Here is a 24,279-nt window from a genome sequence, read left to right as displayed (position 1 = left end):
ACTTGGTGTTATCAAGGCTCATTATACAGCTGTATAAATATCTACCTGTTATATACCTGTATAAATAGCAGCCCTTTAATTTTACATAAATACTTTCATGATAGCATTTTGTTTAAAAGAATTTTATTTCATAATATTTACCTCTTCAACATTTGGTTCTTACATGGTCCCACAATACATCAATTTCCACTGAGCCTTTTATTTAAAAGTCATTCCTGACATTAGACACATAAATGGCCTCCGAAGCATGCATGTGCCCAAGGAACAGCCCAATAGTCACCTCCACAGCAGTTATCCTCAAAATCTCTTTAAAACAAGCGCATGCATAGCAGTGTGGCTTCCACATAACTTCAAACCTCAATGGCAAACTCACCAACTGCTATTTTCTCATGCAAATGGAATGCATAAAATGGGAGTGCCAAAAACTTCCAAATATCCATACAATTAAAGGGCGAATTTCCAACTGGACAATACTTGCTAATAAACCTAAGTAAAATCCTCACTGATATCAAGGGATAAAATTAAATATATAGCAATGCAACTAAAAGTATCTAATAAATTATATCTGGTTGTTTTAAATAGAGTACCTGATTTTTAAAAATAAGTTAAATAGTGACAGCCAGGAATGACTTTTCATATGAAAATTCTTGATATTCATAGTGTAAAGGAACTCTGCAATTTTCACCGTTACTCACAGGTAACAGGATGTATATAAAAATATCTTGATTTTCAACATGACGTAAGAAAATACACTTTTGAAATTGTTTGTGTGCATGTGTTCGTGTGTGCGGGTATATGTACGTGGGTGTATATATATATCTACATATACAAATATATACATATATATACATATATATATACACACACACACACACACACACACACACACACACACACACACACACACATATATATATATATATATATATATATATATATATATATATATATATATATATATATATATATATATATGTATATATATGTATATATTTGTATATGTAGATATATATAAGATATATATATATATATATATATATATATATATATATATATATATATATATATATATATATACACACACACATATATATACATATACATACATACATACACACACACACATACAAACACACACACACATGTATGTAAATATATATAAATTACAATTATGGGCTACAAATATACTCCTTATGTCATAGGAATACCTTTGTACTTACATTAATTAAATTACAATGGATTTACAAACAAAACATTAAAATCATGTACATTAAACAATGCGAATGTCAAATAGTTAAATTAAAACAATAATAGAAATTTTTGTGACAAAATAGACCGAGTGTTCCTCCAACAGGAGGATTTGGAATGGGTTTCATGCGGAGCAGGTAGTACATCTTCAGACAAACTGCATCCCCAGAAATTCAAGGTGGCCATGGAAACTGATCACGTCCAAATTCATTCCAGGGTTCCCACTTCCCAGCTGAGACAACATTACAGCCTCCAGTACCATTACATTCTCCCTCTCTCTCTCAGACACACACACATACAAACACACCAATGAGTACAACATCCCACTGATAAATCACATATTTTGTATCACATGCCGTACACATTGTGAAAATTAATTTCCTCAGGATACGACATTCCCCTGACATCATCTCTTATCACTTGTGCAGGCAGCACTGACAATGACGACCTGATCACCGGGTGGGATCAAGCTCTCTGAATAAATCTCTGCTCCTTAAACAAATTATGTTGGAATGGGAAGTGAACTCCCAAATCTAAATACAATATGCCATTACTACACCTGTAATATTTCACAGAGAGAAAATGTGTCATCTTTTAATAGCAAGGCCAGCTCACGAACAATAGAACACACGTGTTCCGCACACGAATATCCACCAATGGAATAAGTCTAAATTACATATTTGAGTTATAACTGATAATGATGCAGCTCATTGAAAAACACTGGAGACAAAATGAAATTCTAGCATTAACTGTAAAAACACTTTTAAACTGAAAACATCCAACCAAAAATTAGTTTCAAGCAAATTCTTATGGATAGAAATCATTGAATATTGTATAATACCGATTAACTGGCACTGGGCATAGAAAAACTAGGCTTATATCAATAGTGGAAAGGTACCAGAATTGGCAATAGCTTAAGTTTTCCATATTTGCATGGATTATGAAGCAAACCTCCATTCCCCCGACCTCTGTGAATCAATACCCAGGCATATTTGAGGGGAAAATTCAGACATTTTCACCTTAAATATGCACAAATTGTCCTTCTTTTGTTTCAGCCTCTGTTACGGGGACTCTTTCTTACTGTAATGCAGCCAGCGTGAGGAGACAGCTGAATCTCATGACTGTTGCGCTTGTTTAATACATTAATGTGTTTGGTGGGAGATGCAAAGCCAAACTGAGACCCTGCAATGATTAAAACAAAAATGATTTACGAGCCTCGTTGCATTGTGCTTGAAACACAGGTAAACCAGATGCAGGTGCGACAGAGAATTTTTCAAAGATGCTGGAGAGAGAAGGAAATCTGGATCAAAAGTGGACATTGTCGAAACAACAGCTTCTGATCCGCTTGAAGGTATTATGATAGAATGAGGATGCGCACGGGCCCCAAGGGTAGCTGCGTTGTTGATACTACATCAGGTGATAGAAAACACCAAGTTAAAACTCATGTGCTGATCAAGAGAAATTTGATTTAGTTTTGATTCAATTGGAAGAGTACCAGGAAAAATCTGTTGTTTCAAATGTGCGAACTCTTTATTACTCACCACAGAGATGTCCAATCCATTATCCGTGCCTCCAAAAATTCCAGCCACCTCCAAGTTTTGAACCCTGACCCTTGGAGCAGGAGGCCGGGACACTAGTCACCGTATCAACAAGATTCCCGACATACTCCTACAGTGAGTAACATAGTGATAGTCGAAAAATTCAATGGACCTCAGATCTCACACTTGGACACATCTTAATAGGGCTATTTGAAGAGAAATGAATCCCATACCTGCACCAGAGGAGTTGACATCTAAAAGAGCACGATGCCAACACCATTAACTGCACGATCTAAATGTTGGGTATTCTCAAGTTAGGCTGGACAAAAAGAGTAAGAATCTCCACATATTCAATTGTTCCCGGCTCAACCTTGTGGAAATTCATGCTAATTAAATGAAGAATACAATGTATCCTTCCACTGCCCTTTATTTGCGTACAACCGGTTTCAACGCTCAAGCGTTGAAATGGCATTGTACGCAAATGAAGGGCAGTGGAAAGATACTTTGTGTTCTTCATTTAATTAGTAAGAATCTCTATTGTTTTACCGCCATTTGTGTTGGTTTGTTTCCAGGGATTGTTTGCAAGAAAATTGAACTGGCCGCATCACTCGGTGCTTTTCCTCACTTTGCTGAATCAATTACTGGAGGTTATGATGAGAGTGAGCAAAATACAACGATCCACGGCATAATGGCACGTGCTTGCCTCCGCAATCTTCAGCTGAATGCTGGCACATTTCAATTTAAAAGTCAGAGTGTAAAATTCTAAGGCAACATTATATCCGTCTGGAGTTAAAATGAATTTTATACATATCATTGGTGCTTGGCAGACACACAATCCTCAATATAAAAAAGGGCTATCAAGACCCTTTGGACTTATAAGTATACATAGGAAGGCATTTCCCCATTCCGTGACGAGAGGTTCCGAGACCACTGTGAGCATTAACTCGTTAAGGCAGAGCGGTGGACGTGAGCATCAAAGACACTTGAAAAAGTTGATATCGTCCACACCAGTTTGACCGGTCCATCATCATATTAAATCTTAAATCATTGGCATGGGTAACAACAACAACCAACAATGCACAATCATCAAAACATAAACTTCCAAAAAATAAACAATTTTCCTGAGACGTTTACATTAGTTGTGTTCAACAATAATTTACTCTCGAGTTAGTGTAATATTATAGATTAAAGGATTATCACAGGAATGAATGAGGCACCCGGCTTAGTTAAACAACATAAATCAGACAACCTATCCACCAAACCATCTCGACCAGCAAAGCAATCTCAACTGGAACTCATAATTCCAAACAGTTCCTGGCACCACAAGGATCAGAGATGAAGCTTCACCCTTGGGAGCACCGCTTTGGAGGGAGCAGACAGTCATGGGTGCAGAGCAGAGATTCACGGCATTTCCACAGACAGTGGCCTTTGTCTGCTTAGTTGGTCTGCACTGTTGTGTTGCTCGCTGACCGCGAAGGCTGGCCGTGCTCCTCCAAAGTGCACTCATCCCTGTCATCCACCACCAGGTAGGGAGCCCTGAGAACTGTTTCGAGAGCAAACGTCAGAGGCAAGTGACTGGAGGATAAATAATACCCCCTCAACCCATGCACCACCTATTTCCATGGATGCCAGGGGCTGAAAACCATTCTCAGAGACTCTTCTCTACCTTAAATAATACCAGTGAGACCACCTTCCCCACTCCACTCCCTCTCTCAAATAATGCCCTCCCATTTCTAAAGCATCCTCTGATCCACCAACCCTATGGTGAGCCCCCAAACCAATTTCATCATTATTCATATATATATAATTTTATATATATATATATATATATATACATATATACATATATATAAATAAATATATATATATACATATATAATATATATTTAATATATATATATATACATATATATATATATATATATATATATATATATTATACATATATATACATACATATATATATATATATTATACATATATATACATACATATATACATATGTGTATATACATATGTATTTTTATAAACACATGCAAGCGTAGTCAATATAGAACAGTTAACAGATGATAGAAAATTACTAGTAGAGATAAAAGCAGAACCAACGAACTTGGTTATTATTCAAGTATACATGCCACCGAGCAACCATAAGGAAGAAGAGGTCGATAGGATATACGATCAGTTAGAGGACATAATCGCGTGAGTTCCCGCAGGAAAACATTTGATAGTGATGGGGGATTGGAATGGGACGGTAGGTGAAGGAAGAGATGGTGACGAGGTGGGGGACTACGGTTTAGGCACGAAGAATGACCGCGGGGAGAAAGCAGTTGAGTTCTGCAGGAGACAGGGGCTAGTCATCACCAACCCTTGGTTTAGATACCACAAAAGACGCAGGTATACATGGAAAATGCCTAGTGAGTCAGAAAGGTATCAGCTATATTTTATTCTAGTTAGCATCAGGTTTAGGAACAGTGTGATTAATTCGCACAGCTTCCCGGGAGCGGATGCGGACTCTGGCCCCAATTTAGTTGTCATGAAATGTAGCCTCTGTTTCAAAAAGATAAGGCAGGGGCGACGGGTTAGAAAACAGAATGTAGAAGTATCAAGAAAGGATTATCGAAAGCCGCAAAAGACACTATTGGATCCGTCAACGCGAAGAGGACTAGGATGGATCATGGATGAGATGATTACAAAGATGGATGAGAAGAGAAAATGGAAGAATGTAAACACAGAGTTAGGCTAAATGAAGTACAAAGAGTTAAACAATAAATTGAGGCGGGAAACAAAAGAAGCAAGGTGGTAAAGGCAGAGCGAGGATATCGAAAGTCTGCAGAGGAAGGGTGAAATCGGTGCGCTGTACAGCAAAGTTAAATCTTTATCGGGAAGTAAGAAAGGAAGATCTATGCTAACAGTTAAGAGATAAGGCAGGTAAGATAATAGTTGATACAGGAATGATCCAAGAGAGATGGAAGGAATATATAGAGGAACCGTATGGTAAAGAACTTAGACCAACAAAGTTACATAGAAAAATAACATGACGCAGAGGAAGATAGCTTAGGTCCAGGCATAGAGTATTAATCAAGAAGAACATAGAGCACAACCAGGAGGTATTTGCCTGTTTTGTAGATTTCGAAAAAGCATGTGATAGAGTGAATTGGGTAAAACTAATGAGTATATTGCAGAAAATAGGAATAGAGGAATGGATTGGAGGGAAAGGAGGCTAATCCGCAACCTGTACATGTCTCAGACTGCTCAGGTGCGAGTGGGGAATGGGGAATCTGAATGGGCAGTGTTAGGAAGAGGTGTAAGGCAGGGTTGTCCATTATCACCGTTGCTGTTCAACGGTGATAATGGACAACCGTCCATCCGCCCGGCAAGTGGAAAGATCCGGTGTTGGAGTCCCGGTTGAGGAGATATTTTTACTCTTGTGATCCGTTCGATTCCGCCTTCCCCACCTCTATTGTGTTCGTCCTTTATATGTGTTCCTATCCCTTTTCCTTATATCTGTTTCTGTATATATGAGTATTTATTCGCCGTTTGGCGGGATTTCGTGTTTGAATGTGTATTTAGCCAATGTGGCTCATCTCTTTCTTCTGGCTATGCGTGCCACGAAACGCACTGTTCCTTTCCTGTATGATGTTGTATGAATTCTAACCCACTGTCCTTTCCTTTCCTTGTGTATTGTCTATTTCTCCTTTGGTGGGTGATACTGCCCCCTGACGCCATCTCTTGGCTGAAAGAATCGGGGCGCTTGGCGACATATTAGACCCACGGATCTCAGGGTAAATTGACTATCCTCGATAGCTCAAGTGGTTAAGAGCATCCGCCCGGCAAGTGGAAAGATCCGGTGTTCGAGTCCCGGTTGAGGAGATATTTTTACTCTTGTGATCCGTTCGATTCCGCCTTCCCCACCTCTATTGTGTTCGTCCTTTATATGTGTTCCTATCCCTTTTCCTTATATCTGTTTCTGTATATATGAGTATTTATTCGCCGTTTGGCGGGATTTCGTGTTTGAATGTGTATTTGGCCAATGTGGCTCATCTCTTTCTTCTGGCTATGCGTGCCACGAAACGCACTGTTCCTTTCCTGTATGATGTTGTATGAATTCTAACCCACTGTCCTTTCCTTTCCTTGTGTATTGTCTATTTCTCCTTTGGTGGGTGATACTGCCCCCTGACGCCATCTCTTGGCTGAAAGAATCGGGGCGCTTGGCGACATATTAGACCCACGGATCTCAGGGTAAATTGACTATCCTCGATAGCTCAAGTGGTTAAGAGCATCCGCCCGGCAAGTGGAAAGATCCGGTGTTCGAGTCCCGGTTGAGGAGATATTTTTACTCTTGTGATCCGTTCGATTCCGCCTTCCCCACCTCTATTGTGTTCGTCCTTTATATGTGTTCCTATCCCTTTTCCTTATATCTGTTTCTGTATATATGAGTATATATATATCTATATATATATATATATATATATATATATATATATATATAGATATCTATATATATATATATAGATATCTATATATATATATATATATATATATATATAAATATCTATATATATATCTATATATATATAGATATATATATAGATAATATATATCTATATATATATATATATATATATATATATATATATATATATATATATATATATATATAGATATATATAGGTAATATATATATCTATATATCTATCTATATATAGATATATATATAGATATATATAGATAATATATATATCTATATATCTATCTATATATAGATATATAGATAGATATATATAGATAATATATATATATCTATATATAGATATATAGATAGATATATATAGATAATATATATATATCTATATATAGATATATAGATAGATATATATAGATAATATATATATATCTATATATCTATCTATATATAGATATATAGATAGATATATATAGATAATATATATATCTATATATCTATCTATATATATATAGATATAGATATACGAGGGTCATCCGGAAAGTAGTACCCGTTCGTGCCGCATGAAGTGCTGACGACGCGAGTAGCCGCTGGACGAGGTCAGACAGCTTCAGTGGCTTGTCTGCCTTCTCTGAGCCAAGTTGCGTGACGCTAGCATTGCCTGTGTTGTTTCTGTGATTGTTTACAATGTTTAAAAAAATTGAGAACGCCGCCAGTTGTGAAGTGAGGGCAGTGATTAAATTCCTCAATGCAAGAAACGTTCGCCCATGTGATATTCATCGCCAATTAAAGGAGGTGTATGGAGACAATGTAATGGACGAGTCGTCTGTTCGGCGGTGGTGTCGCAACTTCAACATGGGGAGGGGGAACACACACGACGATGAGCGTTCGGGGAGACCGTCTGTCATTACAGACCAACTGGTGAGCTCAGTTGACGAATTCGTGAGGAACGATCGGCGCGTCACAATTGATGACATCTGTGAGCATTTTCCCAATGTTTCTCCGTAACCGACCGTAACTTTTGCAAATGTCAAGTTATGACACTAAGATTTAAAGGGAATATCAACAACAGATGTACCAATTTAACAAAAAAAACAGAACTCAAATCAGAACGATGGGAGCGCCACACAGTGGTTATTCCGGGAACTTTTTGTTCAAGGTAGTATATATATATAGATATATACATCTATATATATATATATATATATATATATATATATATATATATATATATATATAAAATATCTTCGAAATGGAACGCTCATCGGCGACACACAAATATATAAAAACACAGATGTAGATTTTTAGAATATAGAGACACAAAGAAAGGACACTCACAATTTGTTATTTTACCAAACCACTCGCCACCTGTACCTCAAAAAATATTATATATCGCCTCTCCTGTAACTTCTGCCCTGCCTTCTACGTGGGCGAATGCACGACCGCACTTTCCCTCCGCATGAATAACCACCGTTATTCCACCAAATCCCCCACCTTTCTTAATTATCCCATCCCTACTCACACCGCTTCCCACAACCAATCTTTTGACGACTGCTTCTCTGTTTCGGTGATTGAAATCCTTCCCAAATCTGCGAGTATAATAGAGGTGAGAACCCGCGAGATGGCGCATATCTGGGTGGCCCAATCATTCAAACCGCCCGGGCTGAACCAAGCCCACTGAATGCATCAATTGGCTGCCTACATATCCCCCCCACCCCCTTGTTCATTTCCTATTGGTCCCTTTACCTCTCCTTCCCCCACCTCTCCCCCGCACATCCTCTCCGCTCTTCCCCGAGAACGTCATTCTGAAGACGACAGCCGTGCTGTCGAAACGTAAAATAACAAATTGTGAGTGTCCTTTCTTTGTGTCTCTATATTCTAAAAATCTACATCTGTGTTTTTATATATTTATATATATATATATATATATATATAACGATTGTCCGGAAAAACTCATACGAGCGGCACACTAATGGGCTGACACAACATAACACAAATACGTCTCTCTTGAAGAAGGCCCCTGAGAGAGCCGAAAGCTCGAACAATTTACCGTGTAAGTGTTCTTTTATATGTGTCTATTCTTTTCTATTTGTGTTATGTTGTGTCAGCCCATTATATATATATATATATATATATATATAGATATATATATATATATATAGATATATATATATATAGATATATATATAGATATATATAGCCAACCGACACATGAGAGGTGTGGAAGGTGGAATTGAGCAGATCACTAGCACAAGAGCAATTCCTTGACCAGGACTTGAACACTGGATCTTCCCACTTGCTCAGCAGATGCTCTAACCACTTGAGCTATCGATTCTTTGGTGTATATATATATATATATATATATATGTATATATGTATATATATATATATATATATACATACATGGTTACATATATATATGGTTACATACATACATATATATAAGGGACAGGAACAAACAAAGGACGGACACATTAGAGGTGTGGAAGGTGGAATTGAGCAGATCACTAGCACAAGAGCAATTCCTTGACCAGGACTTGAACACTGGATCTTCCCACTTGCTCGGCAGATGCTCTAACTACTTGAGCTATCGAGGAAATGTAATTTACACTGAGATCTGTGGGCCTTATATGTCACCCAGTGCCTCGATTCTTTGGCCAAGAGATGGTGGTCAGGGGGCTCTTTTATTTACCAAAGGAGATATAGACAACACACAAGAGGGGAGGACAGTGGGTAAGCAATCATACACTATATATGATGGATAGGAACGGTGCGGTGCGTTTCATGGCACACATAGCCAGAAGAAAGAGATGAGCCACATTGGCCAAATACACATTCAAACATGAAATCCCGCCATATGGCGAATAAATATTCATTCAGATGGAAATAGATATAAGGAAAAGGGATAGGAACAAATGTATAAAAAAGAAAAAAGCCCAGTTTCTCAGGAAAATTTGGTATCCAAAAAATGATGAAGCATTGGTGGAGCTTGGTAACACCTATTGCACATCAACAATTACTACAGAACGCAGAAATCTACTGAGGGCTTAAGTGAGGTCAATACGATCATACATGAAACCTTTTAAGCACTCAATGTAAACCCTACACTGTCAACAGAGTCCTTGGCATTCGGGAGTAAGGATATCAACTCACCTTCTCTTCCTCTTCTCCTGCGGCCAATTTCATAAGGAATTAAAGTCAATAGGATAAGTATTCCGAAAGCTGAAGATCCCCCACAGACAAATGTCAAGACGTCTCGGTAGTAATGAGGACAGGTGACGACACATTTGCTGAAAGAGGGAACATGCTCAACATCTGTCAAATAAACTTGGCAATGGCATTAAATCAATGTTAAATTAGCAACTGATAACCAAGAGTACGCTAGGATCAGAGAACATGCATGAAAAGGTACCTGTTAGAGTAAATTTATTGAATTATGATAACACTGAGGGCAACAGAGTTTATTATCACACACTAAAGCAAACGTGAAGTTCTTTACTATAACTTATTATTAAATTCATTGTAGTAATACCACTGGAAACAACTATTAAAAATAATGAATAAATATAGTGAAGTAATATTATTTTTTTTAATATTTAACAATTCAAACATCCCATCTTTGAGTTTTCCATGAAACTTCCAATGGTTAATGCTGAAATTACAAATGCTAAATATGAATTGGTTATAATATATGACCAGTGATTCACTAAACAAAAAAATAATTGGCAGTAAATGCAAGGGGCTTCCAGAATCATGGAACTCCACGTTCAAAATGAGCCAGAGCTTGAGAGGGCAACATGGACTCACAAATCTTGGATGACTGCTACCGCCAACCCATTGGACAACTTATCAGCAAAACTCATGGCTCCATAGACAAAAGCGCCATTCTCCGTGTTGTCCGCTATGTAATCTGCAGTTATCCCAAGACTAGTCACTAGCATTATGGAACTTCCAGCACCTAGAATTGGAAATTTTCAGCAACAATATCTCACCAGAGCCCTTCCTTTTTATTTTCATTATTTCTATTCTTTCCCAAACGATTGCTCATTTTTTCTTAAGAGGGAAATATTAGGTAAGTTTAACATCTATTACTATGACATGTAAATATGATGTATGGAGCTAAATAGAGCTGAACTTTGTTCTTCGAAGCAATAGGATAAGAGAAGAAAAGCAAATTGTTAGCAGTAGGTAGGCATGAAGGAGGGAGAAAGTTTTTAAGAGAAACCTGAGAAAGCATAGAAAGTGTATGTTGGAGATTATATTGAAAGGCAGAGTGGGATGTTGAAGGAAGTGCAGGGTAAGTCAATTGAGATTAAGGAAGTGAATGGGCTTACTGAATAGGTTGCATTAATGTATGTAGAAGGTAAAAAGAGAGAAAGAAAAACAAATATAAGAGGAAACAGCAGGAAGTTCAGGAATGTGGTGTGTAGCATGCAATAGTAGCTGGGGGTTGTCCAAAACCTACTTTATTGTGAAGGGTTAACTGCTGCCAATTATAAATTATCTATAAACTTTCACTTCAGATGCCATAAAAGCAAATCTACAGAACCTAGGCTCCTCAGTACCACAGTTTTCATTTCTGAATCACCAGACAGAAACAGTAAATTTCTTACAGCATCTATTGATCTCACTAAAGCTTTCGACACGGTTGATCAAACTCTGCTACTTCAGTAGTGTCAAAAATTTTGTATCAGAGGAGTTTCCCGAGAACTGAAGGCCCACTTATTTATCAAAAATCTCATAGAGTTTACAATGAAATGAGAAATATATGTCAGATCCTCTCACAAAATCCATCGGCATGCCTAAGGATCAATCTTGGGGCCAATTCTTCTTGAATTATGCTCATGTAACCTTTACTTAATGTCAACAAATAACGAAACATTCATATTATTTGATGATGACACCCACCTTATTTGTTCAGAAAAAACCTTGGATTCTCTCTTTTGTTAAACTCACCATTGATCATTATTGGACAATTTTTGGAATTTGTGTGAAAATAATATTATAATTAATTGCTCCAGGTATGACTTTGTGGAATTGTTCCACAATGAACAATGTCAAATTAAACTTTGTAAATGCACATTAAAACTTCACTTGATGATGCCGCACCCCAGTGAAACCCGAGTTGCATTGAACTTCATTTTTGAATAGCACACCTCCAGATGGCTATTTTTAATCTGCTTGGAGGCGTTGGGTCTGAAAAAACATCCTGGATCCCTTTGTCGATATCTAGTTCTGCTGATTTGTTACAGCCATTTATTTGAGGGGGTGTTCATGGATTGTATCCGCGGAAATGAGTTCTTAGCAGGAGCAGCTTTCAAGCTCTTTGAAATTCTGCATGAAACTCAGCGAATCCTTCATGAAAACTTTTGAGTTCACTACTAAGGCTTATTGTGAGTGTACTATGAAACATACCGCTTGTTATGAGTGGTTTACCCATTTGAAAATGGGTGTCAATCAGTGGAAGACGATGAGCTTTCCGAAAGACGTTAGCTAATGACCCCCGCTCCAAGAAAATGAATGATCTCGTACAAGCAAATTGACTTTCTAAAATTTGTTGTCTCAGGCGTAACTTTGTGGAATTTACATAACATATTGAAATGTAATGAAATAATTGACTTTGTCATTCCACACACTTTATTTAAAAACACGACCCAGGTTTCAACGTTGAACGTCATCATCACCTGACGTTCAACGTTGAAACCTGGGCGGTGTTTTTTAAAATAAAGTGTGTCGAATTACAAAGTCAATTATTTCATTACATTTCAAATTGACTTTCGACTGTCAGGGAACTTGTAGATGGGAGGTTCTTGCTATTAAACCCGACTGAAAAATTGAGGATGCATTGAGCCGTTGCATGTGGTTTCTCCACCACAACAACTTGCCAGCTCATTTGTCACTTACAACTCGTGAGTTTTTAGACAAAAACCAGACCTTCCTTCTTCCTTCCTACTTCTACACTTCCTACTTCTACTGCTTCCCCACCAACCCTACTCATCAGATCTGGCCCCAAGTGGCTTTTTCCTGTTCCCCAAACTAAAAAGATTTGCCACCATTTCAGAGGAAGAGAAAAATATGCCCGAGGGGTTTATGAGCACTCCAGAAGCATTCCAGGACAGTTTCAAACAGTGAGAAGACTGTTGTTTACGGGGGGGGACCCTGACCAATAATTTGCAAAAGTAGTTTTTTGGTAATAAATAGTCCTGGAACCTTTTGAACAGATCAAGATAATGCACGCCCACACACGAGTGTCATTGCCATGGCAAAAATATGTGAACTAAGATAGGAATTGTTGCCACACCCGCCTTATTCAGCTCCATTTAGATTTCCATCCCTCCCTTCCCCAAGCTCCAAATTTTCCTCGGCAGACGGAAATTCTCTTCAAACAAAGAAGAAGAAGAAGAAGTAGATGAGCAACAGAAAAGCTAACAGCCCAAGTAGATGAGTATTTCGTAGGGCTGAAGGAATACAACTTTCGAGATGGGATCAAGACATCGGAAAATCACCGGACCAAGTGCATGAGTGTAGAGGGAGAATGCATTGAAAAATAAAAATTTCCACTGTGGTAAGTCTATTCCATTCCAAGAACTTTTTAAATCACTGTCAAATGATTGTACAATCGATGGTTTCACTAACACATTACCCTTACCTCCATATGTTTGAGGGAGTGTTTAATGTTTTCTGCTCTGGAATAGACTTTCTGCTCTGGTAGATAATAAGATTACTGGAAAACACTCGGACTGCTTCTCGGGCACAGAAGCAGCGAGAATATGGCCTTGGCGCAAATATCTCTTCACTACTACAGCTAATTTTCCTGTTAGTTGTTAGTGCAAGAATTTTCTACTCTTACGACCGGCACTGGCAATGTATCAATTTAGCTCATGCAAGTGTTTTGCCAGTGGTTCAGACGTAAAAAATTGACCATGATAACCTTTTCTAATGTAAGACCCCATTTCCAATAATTTCATCACTACACTATATCCTTAACTCGGGAATGCAAACTTCACGGAATCCATAGATTACACAAATGTTTTACATTTCTGTCATTGGTGAGGAAAGCACAAGCAAGGTTGATGGCGTAGAAACAATGATATTACTCACCAAACAAAATAGCAACAGCATAGATTTCATACGTGGTGTATCGAACGCCGGTCCCAACCCAAACCCAGATGCAAGGTGCTATTCCCACAAGACAGCCCAGGGCATACGAAATCTGTGGAAGGGTTTCATCATTAGAGAAAACCATTGACACATGAAATGGTGCTGAAAGCCAACTTCTCCCTGAAAATAAGACAGTTAGTCCAAAACTGACAACTAATCACATGCAACACACCAAGCTATATTTAACCATTCAAGCCTGCACGTGAATTTAAATGTTTGGGCTCTCCTCGGAGTATTTAATATTTTTTAAATCTCTGTCGGCAGCATCGCAGAAAATAATATATATCTTTTTAAATATTTATTTCTAACCTTATGTAAAACTACTTATCTTATTCAATAAAAAGTTTACGTGTGTAATATTTCATATTTTCACTTCTCCATTTGCCCTTAGGTTTCAATCCTCCGTTCTAAAAGCTCAGTTGGGTGTGACATGATTAGAAAGGATCCCAATCTAAACATACGCAGGCATTGCAGTCGGGGCGCCAGTACACTGTGTCCTCCCTCCTTACATACCACGTGCCGAGCACACCTGACATCTTCTTTGTGGCCTAGACTTCTTCCCGTTCGGCTGTCGTACCTTTCAATCAAAGCGCCTCCCGACCAAACTTCCTCAGCTGAACTTGCAATATCAGATACAATGCTCACTTCACTTTCTCAATGCTCATTTCGTCTTTACTCACAAACAGGTTATCCCTCTTGGAATTCATTACGGGAGTCATTTACAAGGCTTTATTGCTTCTCTTTCTCAAGGAAGAAATCTAACAACTGGTGGTGAGGCCTTTTGCCCTCGCAACTGCTATGACGAAACAAAAAGAAAGAATGATGCACGAATGGTCCCGGAGAAATTTGATAGGGAGATCATATCAAGCGAAAAAGGCAAACAGAACCTGAGGATAAAGCGTAGATGCAAATAACTCGCTTATCTCATAAGGACAGACTTGCTAGATATATCTTCCTCATAGAGTGCCTTTCCATGAGGTCAGAACAGAAGGATTAGGAAGACTCGTTATCGAAGAGGCCAAGGGCAACCAGAGACATTTAAAATATTCCACCGTGCTGCAGAAATATATTCAAAACCGAGAGAGCGGAACAGGACCTACGGCATACGTCAATCTGCAAAAGAGGCCTGCCGGGTGCAATGCACCACATACCGAGAACCGCACATAGGGGTTAAGAAATGTACTTGCAATTGCATAGTTATATTGATCACATCAAATACTGGATTATTACGAACAATTTGATATTAAGTGAGAACACAAGACAGTATATATTATAAGAAGGCAGTCTGAAAATTCCGTGCAAAGTCAAGAGAGACGGCATCACTGGTCTGCATCGCAGCTACATACAGTACCTGGAATCCTTTGAAGGAACACCATTGATTGAGCGAACCGTGGAGGGGATTAAAAACTGGAAAACTGGCATTGCATGAAATGTATAAGCGTAAAGGGAGAGTACGTTGAAAGCTGTAAATAGTTTACCCCAAAAAATTAAGCCATTTTCATTTTTGCAGGCTTTGTAAAATTCCCTCTCAAGTGGTCCACCATCATGAAAAATTCATGAATACTTAACTGTGTAAGGATGTCATGGTGTTAGATTCATATTTATTAGTCAGTGACTTCACAATAAGTACCTGCTATTGTTATAAACATGAATTAAATGAAAAGCTAAGCTGCCCTTCAAATTTCAAAGTGCATAGCCTGTCATAATTCCAGGTTCTACCATGAATCATGAGAACTGTATTGCGAGGTCCTTGATTGCCAATCATCTCATTGAGAGAAATCAAGGAAGCAACAGCACTAACTCACAAATAGATTCTCCTGGATGAATTGGATCACATCCCAGGAGAGAAACATTTTGAAAGAGACAACTCCATCACAAAACAAAATGACAAGGTAATCTAATGAGGAAGTATCCAAATGAGGGCACACAAAAATATATCGGTAAGAAGAATTACAAATAAGAATTACCAAAAATTTCATCGGTCTGTAGATGCTATCATTAAAATTGGGATGCAGTAGTCCAGTGGAGACAGTGCTTGGCTAATGAATGACCAGAGGCCCTGGGTTTCAAGTCAAGGCAGTCCAGTCAACATTTAATTTCCAATTGATAAAACTTAGAAACACATTTATAAAATTTACATAGACAGATATTGTAGGAAATTCCTTAAACATTAAAATACCTTTACCAAAAATTAATTTTCCCAAACTACTTACACAAGAAACTTCAATTCTGCCAAAACCAGAGTGATTTCCCAACATGTAACCATAATGAAATCTTAATTCTTATATTTAAATCACAAGACCACTCATTTATGAAAATTATTAAACTCACAGCAAACATTTATACAGTTGATTAATGATTACACATAGGAAAAAGGATGGCTTCCATAAATTACAGGAAACCAGATCCCCCTCAATACTACTACTCGTACCTAACAACCCTTTGTTCACAAGAGACACAGTTGAAAACACATGAGCAAGGCTTGATTTACAAAGCAATGAGTTAACATACAAATCTGATATAAAGGGCTGTGAACAATTAAAAAGTGTAAAAATTATTTGCCTCGATTGGGATATGAACCCAGATCCCTCGATGACTGGCTGAGTGCTTTAGCCAGTTAAGCTATCAAGGCATCCTCTTGCGCTCTGAAATTTGGAGGGCTTTTACAGAGGAACAAGACGCTATGATGAATTACCGCAAATACAATGTCACACGTAAGGTGAATGACTTTTAAACTCGGAAATTGTTGCATTGCAATGCATATTACCAGATGACTACATTAAAAAAGTTACAGCCACGGCATCTACCACAGTTCTTGGAACAGCAGCAAATGCAATTGAAATTCTCATACCCTATTTAACGTAGCTGTCAAAGGTTTTGCGACAGACTGATTATCTTTGTAAGGTTCAGCAAGAGGAAACCCAACGGCCTTGGAAATTCACTCGCAGCTTTTGCCGAGTCTATTGCCTCAGCAATAAGTGTCAATGCGTAGATGCAGTGCTGGAAGTGGGAATGGAAGCGGTCCACTCACCTTGCGTCCCCAGTGCTGGTTCAGATATTTGATGAGGAAGGAGAAAATAAAACTGCTGAGGAACATGACGAGAGGGATGATGGCGAGGTTCTCTGCGGGCATCAGCAGGGACTTGTGGAGGTAGAGCGGCATGTACACTTGCGTCAGATTCACGTAGAGTCGCGTCGCCATGTAAAGCAGCGCCACCTGGTAAAATTGCTTCTCTTGGAAGAACTTGGAGACCGTCATGAGGGAGCCCCTGCGCACAAGAGCCTGCTCACTGCTGCCAGCATGGAGCACCGGGTCTTCCCTCACACCCGCATGGAAAACAATGGAGCCGATGACCCCAATGGCAACACCAATCAAGGCGATGTGCTGCGAGGCGTACGGGGGGAATCGTGATTAAATACTCGCATAGAAAATAGGTCGGCATGTGAGCTCAAGAATATACACAATGGGAAATGAGTTTCGACACTCGGCAAACCAGCACGACGACACGGCATGCAGTGATATGATTGAGGAGACGGGAAGCCAAGGAGCACAGAGCGCAGTGCTCGTCCCATCAATTCCACGTCACTACTTTGTAAGAGTGGAAGATTAGTGCCCACGGCAGAAGGTGGAGGGAGTGGGCACACTTGATTTTGAAAAACTTTCACCCCACTCTCATTATATTTTGTCACGATGTCCCCAAGTGCCCGACTGAATGCAAGTGAACATATCCACCTATTAACATTCACAAAGGTTCAGATGAACTGTACTGGTACTAGCTGTGCCTATGAACACCAATAATGGATCCTCTGATAAAAGATGCTTGTACTAGGGGATACCTTCATGAAAAGGCAAAGAAATACTTTGCCAAATGTTACTTTAAAGAAAGATTAATGACTACAATATACAGGGGCACACCCAAAAGTGGTAGGACTGAGTTTCTCTGGCGAGAACGGAGCAGTGGAGGGGGGTCTGTCTGGCAGGGTAAGGTGGAGGGGGCTCTTAGCGACAGACCGACACCAACCTCGGTCGCCTGCGGGTTGTCGTTGATTGAGGACACAGTTTTTAGTGAAGCAAGTTTTTTGTCCGCGTCGAAAAACAAGATGAATCTGAATTTAGAACGTTATTCCGTGAAGTTTTGTGCGAAACTCGGGAAGACGGCTACTGAGACCCTCGATATGATCAAGCAGGCTAATGGAGACACTGCCTTTAGCCGTTCCACAGTATTTGAGTGGCACAAGCTGTTTAAAGAGGGTAGGGAGTTCGTTGAAGACGACCATCGCTCCGGACGGCCGTCGACGGCAAGAACCGACACGAATGTGGACAGAGTGAGGACACTGCTGAACACAGACCGACGCTTAACCAGTGAAGAAACTGCAGACCAGTTGGGTCAGTCTGCATCCAACGTCCAACGCATTATTTCACAGGATTTGGCCATGCGCAAGGTGTGCGCCAAGATGGTGCCGAAAAGTCTGCCATGGAGCGCTCGTCGTCAGACAGCTCCTGGCCAAATATGGCGTTGCCACGTAGCCGCACCCGCCCTATTCTCCCGATCTGGCACCACCGGACTTCTTCTTCTTCCCCCTGATGAAAAGACAGCTCAAGGGACGACGTTTTGACTCGATAAAGGCCGTTCAAGAGGCTTCGACGAGGGTCATCAACGGCATCCCCAAAGAAAATTTTCAGCGGGCGTACGGGGAATGGGAGCAACGTTATACTAAGTGTGTAGCAGCTCAAGGAGCATACTTTGAAGATTATTAAGTCGATGTAAGTATATCGTCAATAAAATTCTTGTAAAAAAATCAGTCCTACCACTTTTGGGTGCGACTCTGTATATTTGTTCAGGATTACGCGGAGCACATCGATCATATTTAAATAAAACTATTTTCAAATATTAATATAAGGGTAGAATAAAATGCACTCTTGAGTTAGCTGTCTGTAATAATGCTCTCAAAAGGTAGAATGAAATATTGAATTATTTGAAAAAACACTCAATAAAGAGCAGGATGCGGACCGGCAAGAATTATAGAGTGGAAATTGTCAATTATCAAAGATTGATGTGACCACTCATTTCCCTAATGACAACGCCCAACATGAGCCAAGGCCACTCAATTCCCACAATCCTTTGCCCCATCGCCTCTCCGTAGCAGCCGGTCGGTCAGAGGGCAATGCAGCTTGCCTGATGAGTGGAAATTAACATGGAAGAAGACAATGGGTGGCTGCGGGGAGGAATCTCATTGTGACGGAAGTGAGGTCATTTCACTCCTCCATTACGCCACTTGAAACCCAAACCACGAACTTGAAAACAAAGCCAATCTCATGGCCACCTCCCTACTTCAGCATGCCAGCGCACTGATCAACGTTTCATCAATACGTTCACACAATTAGATGGAAAAAAAGCAGAATGGCACCTCGTCTTGAATCAAGATGGTCTGGTACCTTGAAATTACTGAGTTTTCCAATGGTTGGTATTATAACTTACAGTTAAAAATCTCAATGAGCTAGATATTTGGATATATGTGGAGACAAATTTAAGAGACCATACAATGACCATTTACCAAGCACCGATCACTTAAGCATGGGATACAAAAATTTTAACTTAAGATTGTCAGCAGTCCACAACCTGTCTTTAGCTCACAACTCATACCACCGAATTCCATGTCTACCCGTGGCTATTTCATCAGTATTTGAGGATCACATGCATTCAAGGAATGGCAAAGACAGCAAGAAAGGGAGCGGGCATGATGAGCCAAGTTATAAGTAATTACTTCCATTATAGACTACTTACATTACTTCCATTATAAACTACTTACATTACTTCAAAATATACTTCAGCCAGCATACACTAATGAATGAAAAAAGTGACTGGAACTACTTTTAAACATGTTTTCATGCATTACAAGAAAAACCAAATGAAGTTTTCCATGCCTGACTCACAAAAACACACCATAACTGTATGTCCATGTATACCCAGATCTAATAGTAACTGAAGGCAGGAAATACAGAACATTATTCCACAGAGATGAACTGTCTCATTACACCAGAAATCATGCAAGTGCGGCATGAAGAGCAAATGAGCCCAGTTGCTCAATATATTTTCCACTTTAATAAATGAACTTCCACAAAGTTGAGGCTGAAACTATTGAGATAATATTTTCCACCCTCAACAATGCAGAAATTCATCTTTATTCATTAAGACAGCTTTTTAGAGTTCCACCAAATGTTATTTTTTATGGGCCTTAATAGATGGTCATTCTGCCCATCTGGTAGTTTATCCTAAAAAGTGATCCAACGTTGACACAAAATAGAACCAGGCCTTTAATCAACTACCGTGCTAAGATGCTTCAGAGTCAACAATTTTAAAATTTAGTTTAGAATGCAGGCAGCGCATTCATTCTCCGATGGAAATGTCATGTAACACTGTGCACAAGAGTTCCAAAGTTGGGATTTGGCAGCGTTGGTTGCCTGAGGGTGGTGGATGGTGAAACAGGCCAGTGAACGGCTGCAATGACTGATTAAACACAATGCCCAGGGACCAAGCTCATCCGTTCTGACTATGACTGACAGGATACAATATTCAACAAGAGTGATATTAAAGGACTCTCTTAAGGAAGCCTTCAGTGTTAACATTAAAGCCCAAGATGAAGACACAAGAGAGTACGAGATTAAACTCTAGGACAAAGGAATTGAGATGTACCCAAGTTATCTTAAGATGCTGTCAAATTGGTTCCTTAATTATAAAGGTGTGTAGAGTATGAAGAAGACAGGCAAGACCATAGCTTGAGGAAATTTAACATAACTTGGCAAAATGAAATGACTTAAAAACTAAATAAGTTGCATTTCATGGTGCAAATTAATTCAAGGTATTCTACATATATTCAACTAGGCATTTTCCCTTTTGGAATGGGCAAAATGAAATCATAATTCCAGATAACTTCATGAAACTTTTACCACCTTCCTTCCTTCCTTTGTCCTCTCTTCCGCCTCTACATCACCCTCGCTCTTCGTTTCTTTCATGCTCTTCCTTCCACCCCTGAAACACGCACTAGTCCTAATCTGGAAGACTCCAGCTGCATTCACCAATGGACCTCCTCCTCCCACTTCCCCCCTCCAAACCATTACATTTCTCACACCTTTGATCCGATTCCGAGGACTTCCGAGGCCTGCATTTTGTGAGGAAGATAGTTCCTCCAATGGTTCCCGCCCCCAACAGTACCTCATCCCACATTCCCCACTAATGGCCATTCCATCTGTAACCCTTGGCACATGTTCAACACCTTGCTACAAGCGAAACCAAAGTCTGTCCCTGGCCAGTTTTCATCCTTCTAAACAGTTCAAAATCCACCCCAAAGTGACACATCTCTACACACAGAATAATATTACCCATCGCTAGGAGGTGCAGTGATGCACCAACACCCATATTGATATTATATAATAATGCACGGCAACAAATTTTTTAAAGTACTTACAATGATAATACGGGGGAAACTTGACGCTCCGTTAAAACATTTAACAAAGATTATAAACTACAATGTCACAATTTCAGTTTAAGTATGTCATATCCAAAATAATTTCACGTATTATGAATTACTTTCACCATGCAAAAGCGCAATGGAAAAATTTTAATATTCTCAGAGCAAGGACATAACTGTGAAAAATGAAAATTTTACTTAATTTTTTCCGCAGAAGCCGTTGGAGGTATTATAGTGGGAGACACGAATATATGAAAGTTATTAAATACCTGAAACTTTCCAACGTCTTTCGGGCCAATCTGGTCGTCTTCGTTTTCGTTTGTGACATGCAGCACAGCCCAGGTTATGAGATACACAAGAACATTGGAGACAACTGTGAAGCTATACCTAAAATGACAAATTATAACATGGTAACACATCATTCCTTTTATACTGAGAAAATGCAGTCATTCTACGAAAACCTCCTTTGCACCTTATGGCAGTAAGTTCGGTTCTTTGATGCTCATCAGGAGTTAAGTCAGGAATCAAGGACAAGTGAGAAATTTGAACAGATGCCCATCCGAACTGAAATATAACAACAAACGACGCGTAATATATTAACTGGGCCCAATGGTGGCTATCTGCACAGTTTAGGCATGGCATAAAGATGAACGGGAAACTGCAAATAACACATATTGTCCCTGCAAGAGAAAAAAGACAAACCCTTAACGATACTATCACTATTGCTTTTACTTTTGGTTTAAATGTTGGAACATTATTTAAAGTTATCATTAAGATACAAGAATAAACTTTGCTTCGACGAATATATGAGGTTTCTGTTGGAAGGCAGGCATTCAGAAAAGTATACTCACTCAATTATTTTGCCAAGAGTTCTGTTTCAATTATATCATTACACTTACCAAGTAAATGCCAGGTCTTTCTTCTCCCATACCTACACAGCCAAAAGTTGTCACTTCTATCTGACTCGATTCCTACAAACGGTGTAGAAATGGCATCAGCCACTTGTCCGATCAACAAAACGATTCCAGAGAGAGCACTATCAAACTGTAGAACTAGATGAAAAAAAACTAACAGATACGTAAACCACATAGACGCACAAATGTCATTTAGCACGTGTCCAACGCCGTAGGAGGCCTTTAACAAAGCTGGCAATGGTCTCAATGAATTAGCTTCCATCCTTTCAGCCATGGTGTCGAAGTTTATTTTGCTCAGAACGATAAGTACAGCAAACCTAAAATATGTCAAATTTAGAATTTAAACACGCCTTTTAAACTTGTCATTCGGGGCTCAAAGAAAATAAAATGAGCTCCGCCGGGCACATGAAAATAACTAGAAAACGTACAACTTCTACGCCTGTAATGAAATAATCGTGACGATACTTCGAAATGCTTCCACACCGTAACGAAAATTGTGCAGAGCCTGCAGCTTATGCATTTACGAAAAAAATGTGAGCTACGAAGAGTTATTAAAGAACACAAAACGTTCAGTACATTAAAATATGCCACAAGTAACTTTACGATTCAATTGAGGGCGATACCGTGAAATTCTGCTGGTAACCATTGCCATTCTATACGGAATACGAATAATTGGAAAAGTAAATACTGATAAAAAACACACTCCTCGTTAGTCATACATTTTGATTCTCAGCTGTCAAAACAGCTGAGTAGCATTATAGTTCGGTTCCCCATTCTCCATCGGAAGAGCTGAGGGCGGGAAGTGTAAATATCATGCATCGGTTAAATATATTATGATTAGCAGTAGTCTACCAGATAAGAACAGGATTTCGATGAACTATATGAACCATGGCACTCAAAATGTTACACACACCTGCGCGCCTAAGCCCACTGGCATGACACGAAATATCCTTAAACAACATGCTACAAACTGAAGTAACTCGTTCCTAAGCTCACCAAAAAATTCTACCACCCTTGCGGCAGCTTCCCCATGACTACGCTTCAGGGAACTATGTAAACAGCGATCATGTTAAATATGTATGATGACTATCGATTGAGTGGTATTTATGGTATTGAAAAGCAAAGGGCTTTTAACAAGTTAGGGACCCTTTCCTTTCCTTAATAAGATGGTGACATGCATTACGGATTACACACAAAAGTAAGTACCAAAAGTCTACCCTTGGAGGCCAGCCACAATTGGACCGCAATCAGTAAAATTTGGCAAATATGTAACAGTATTGATATCAGTCCAATATTGGGGCCTAGTTGTTGTAGCATTTTCCATTATTCAACTCCAATTTCCATGAACAGTGTTTGCCCATTGTTGGGTCGACATTAGAGTATTGAGCATCAATATAGAGGCTTCATATTTCATTTCTGTTTTAACCCCATATTCTAAGTTTTTTGTACATACATTATCATAATTTACCAAAATCTCTTGATTCAC

At 39.1% G+C, this 24,279-nt stretch overlaps 1 protein-coding gene across 1 annotated transcript; it reads right to left on the bottom strand.

Moving 5' to 3' along the window:
• Window positions 1-1,089: 1,089 nt before the first annotated feature.
• Window positions 1,090-23,491, bottom strand: LOC139685593 (major facilitator superfamily domain-containing protein 12-like). The gene is made up of 8 exons (XM_071582538.1): window positions 22,779-23,491; window positions 22,352-22,559; window positions 22,149-22,266; window positions 17,441-17,794; window positions 14,350-14,461; window positions 11,056-11,206; window positions 10,402-10,538; window positions 1,090-4,329 (listed from the first exon to the last, which is right to left on the bottom strand). Exons 1-8 carry the CDS (start codon window positions 23,065-23,067, stop codon window positions 4,223-4,225), a joined length of 1,476 nt encoding a protein of 491 aa, XP_071438639.1. The 5' UTR covers window positions 23,068-23,491; the 3' UTR covers window positions 1,090-4,222.
• Window positions 23,492-24,279: the final 788 nt, after the last annotated feature.

The sequence above is a fragment of the Hetaerina americana genome, unplaced genomic scaffold (assembly GCF_022747635.1).
Source record: "Hetaerina americana unplaced genomic scaffold, ioHetAmer1.1.p SCAF_118, whole genome shotgun sequence".
In the NCBI taxonomy this organism is placed as follows: Eukaryota; Metazoa; Arthropoda; class Insecta; order Odonata; family Calopterygidae; genus Hetaerina; species Hetaerina americana.
This window is presented reverse-complemented; position numbering and strand designations above follow the sequence as displayed.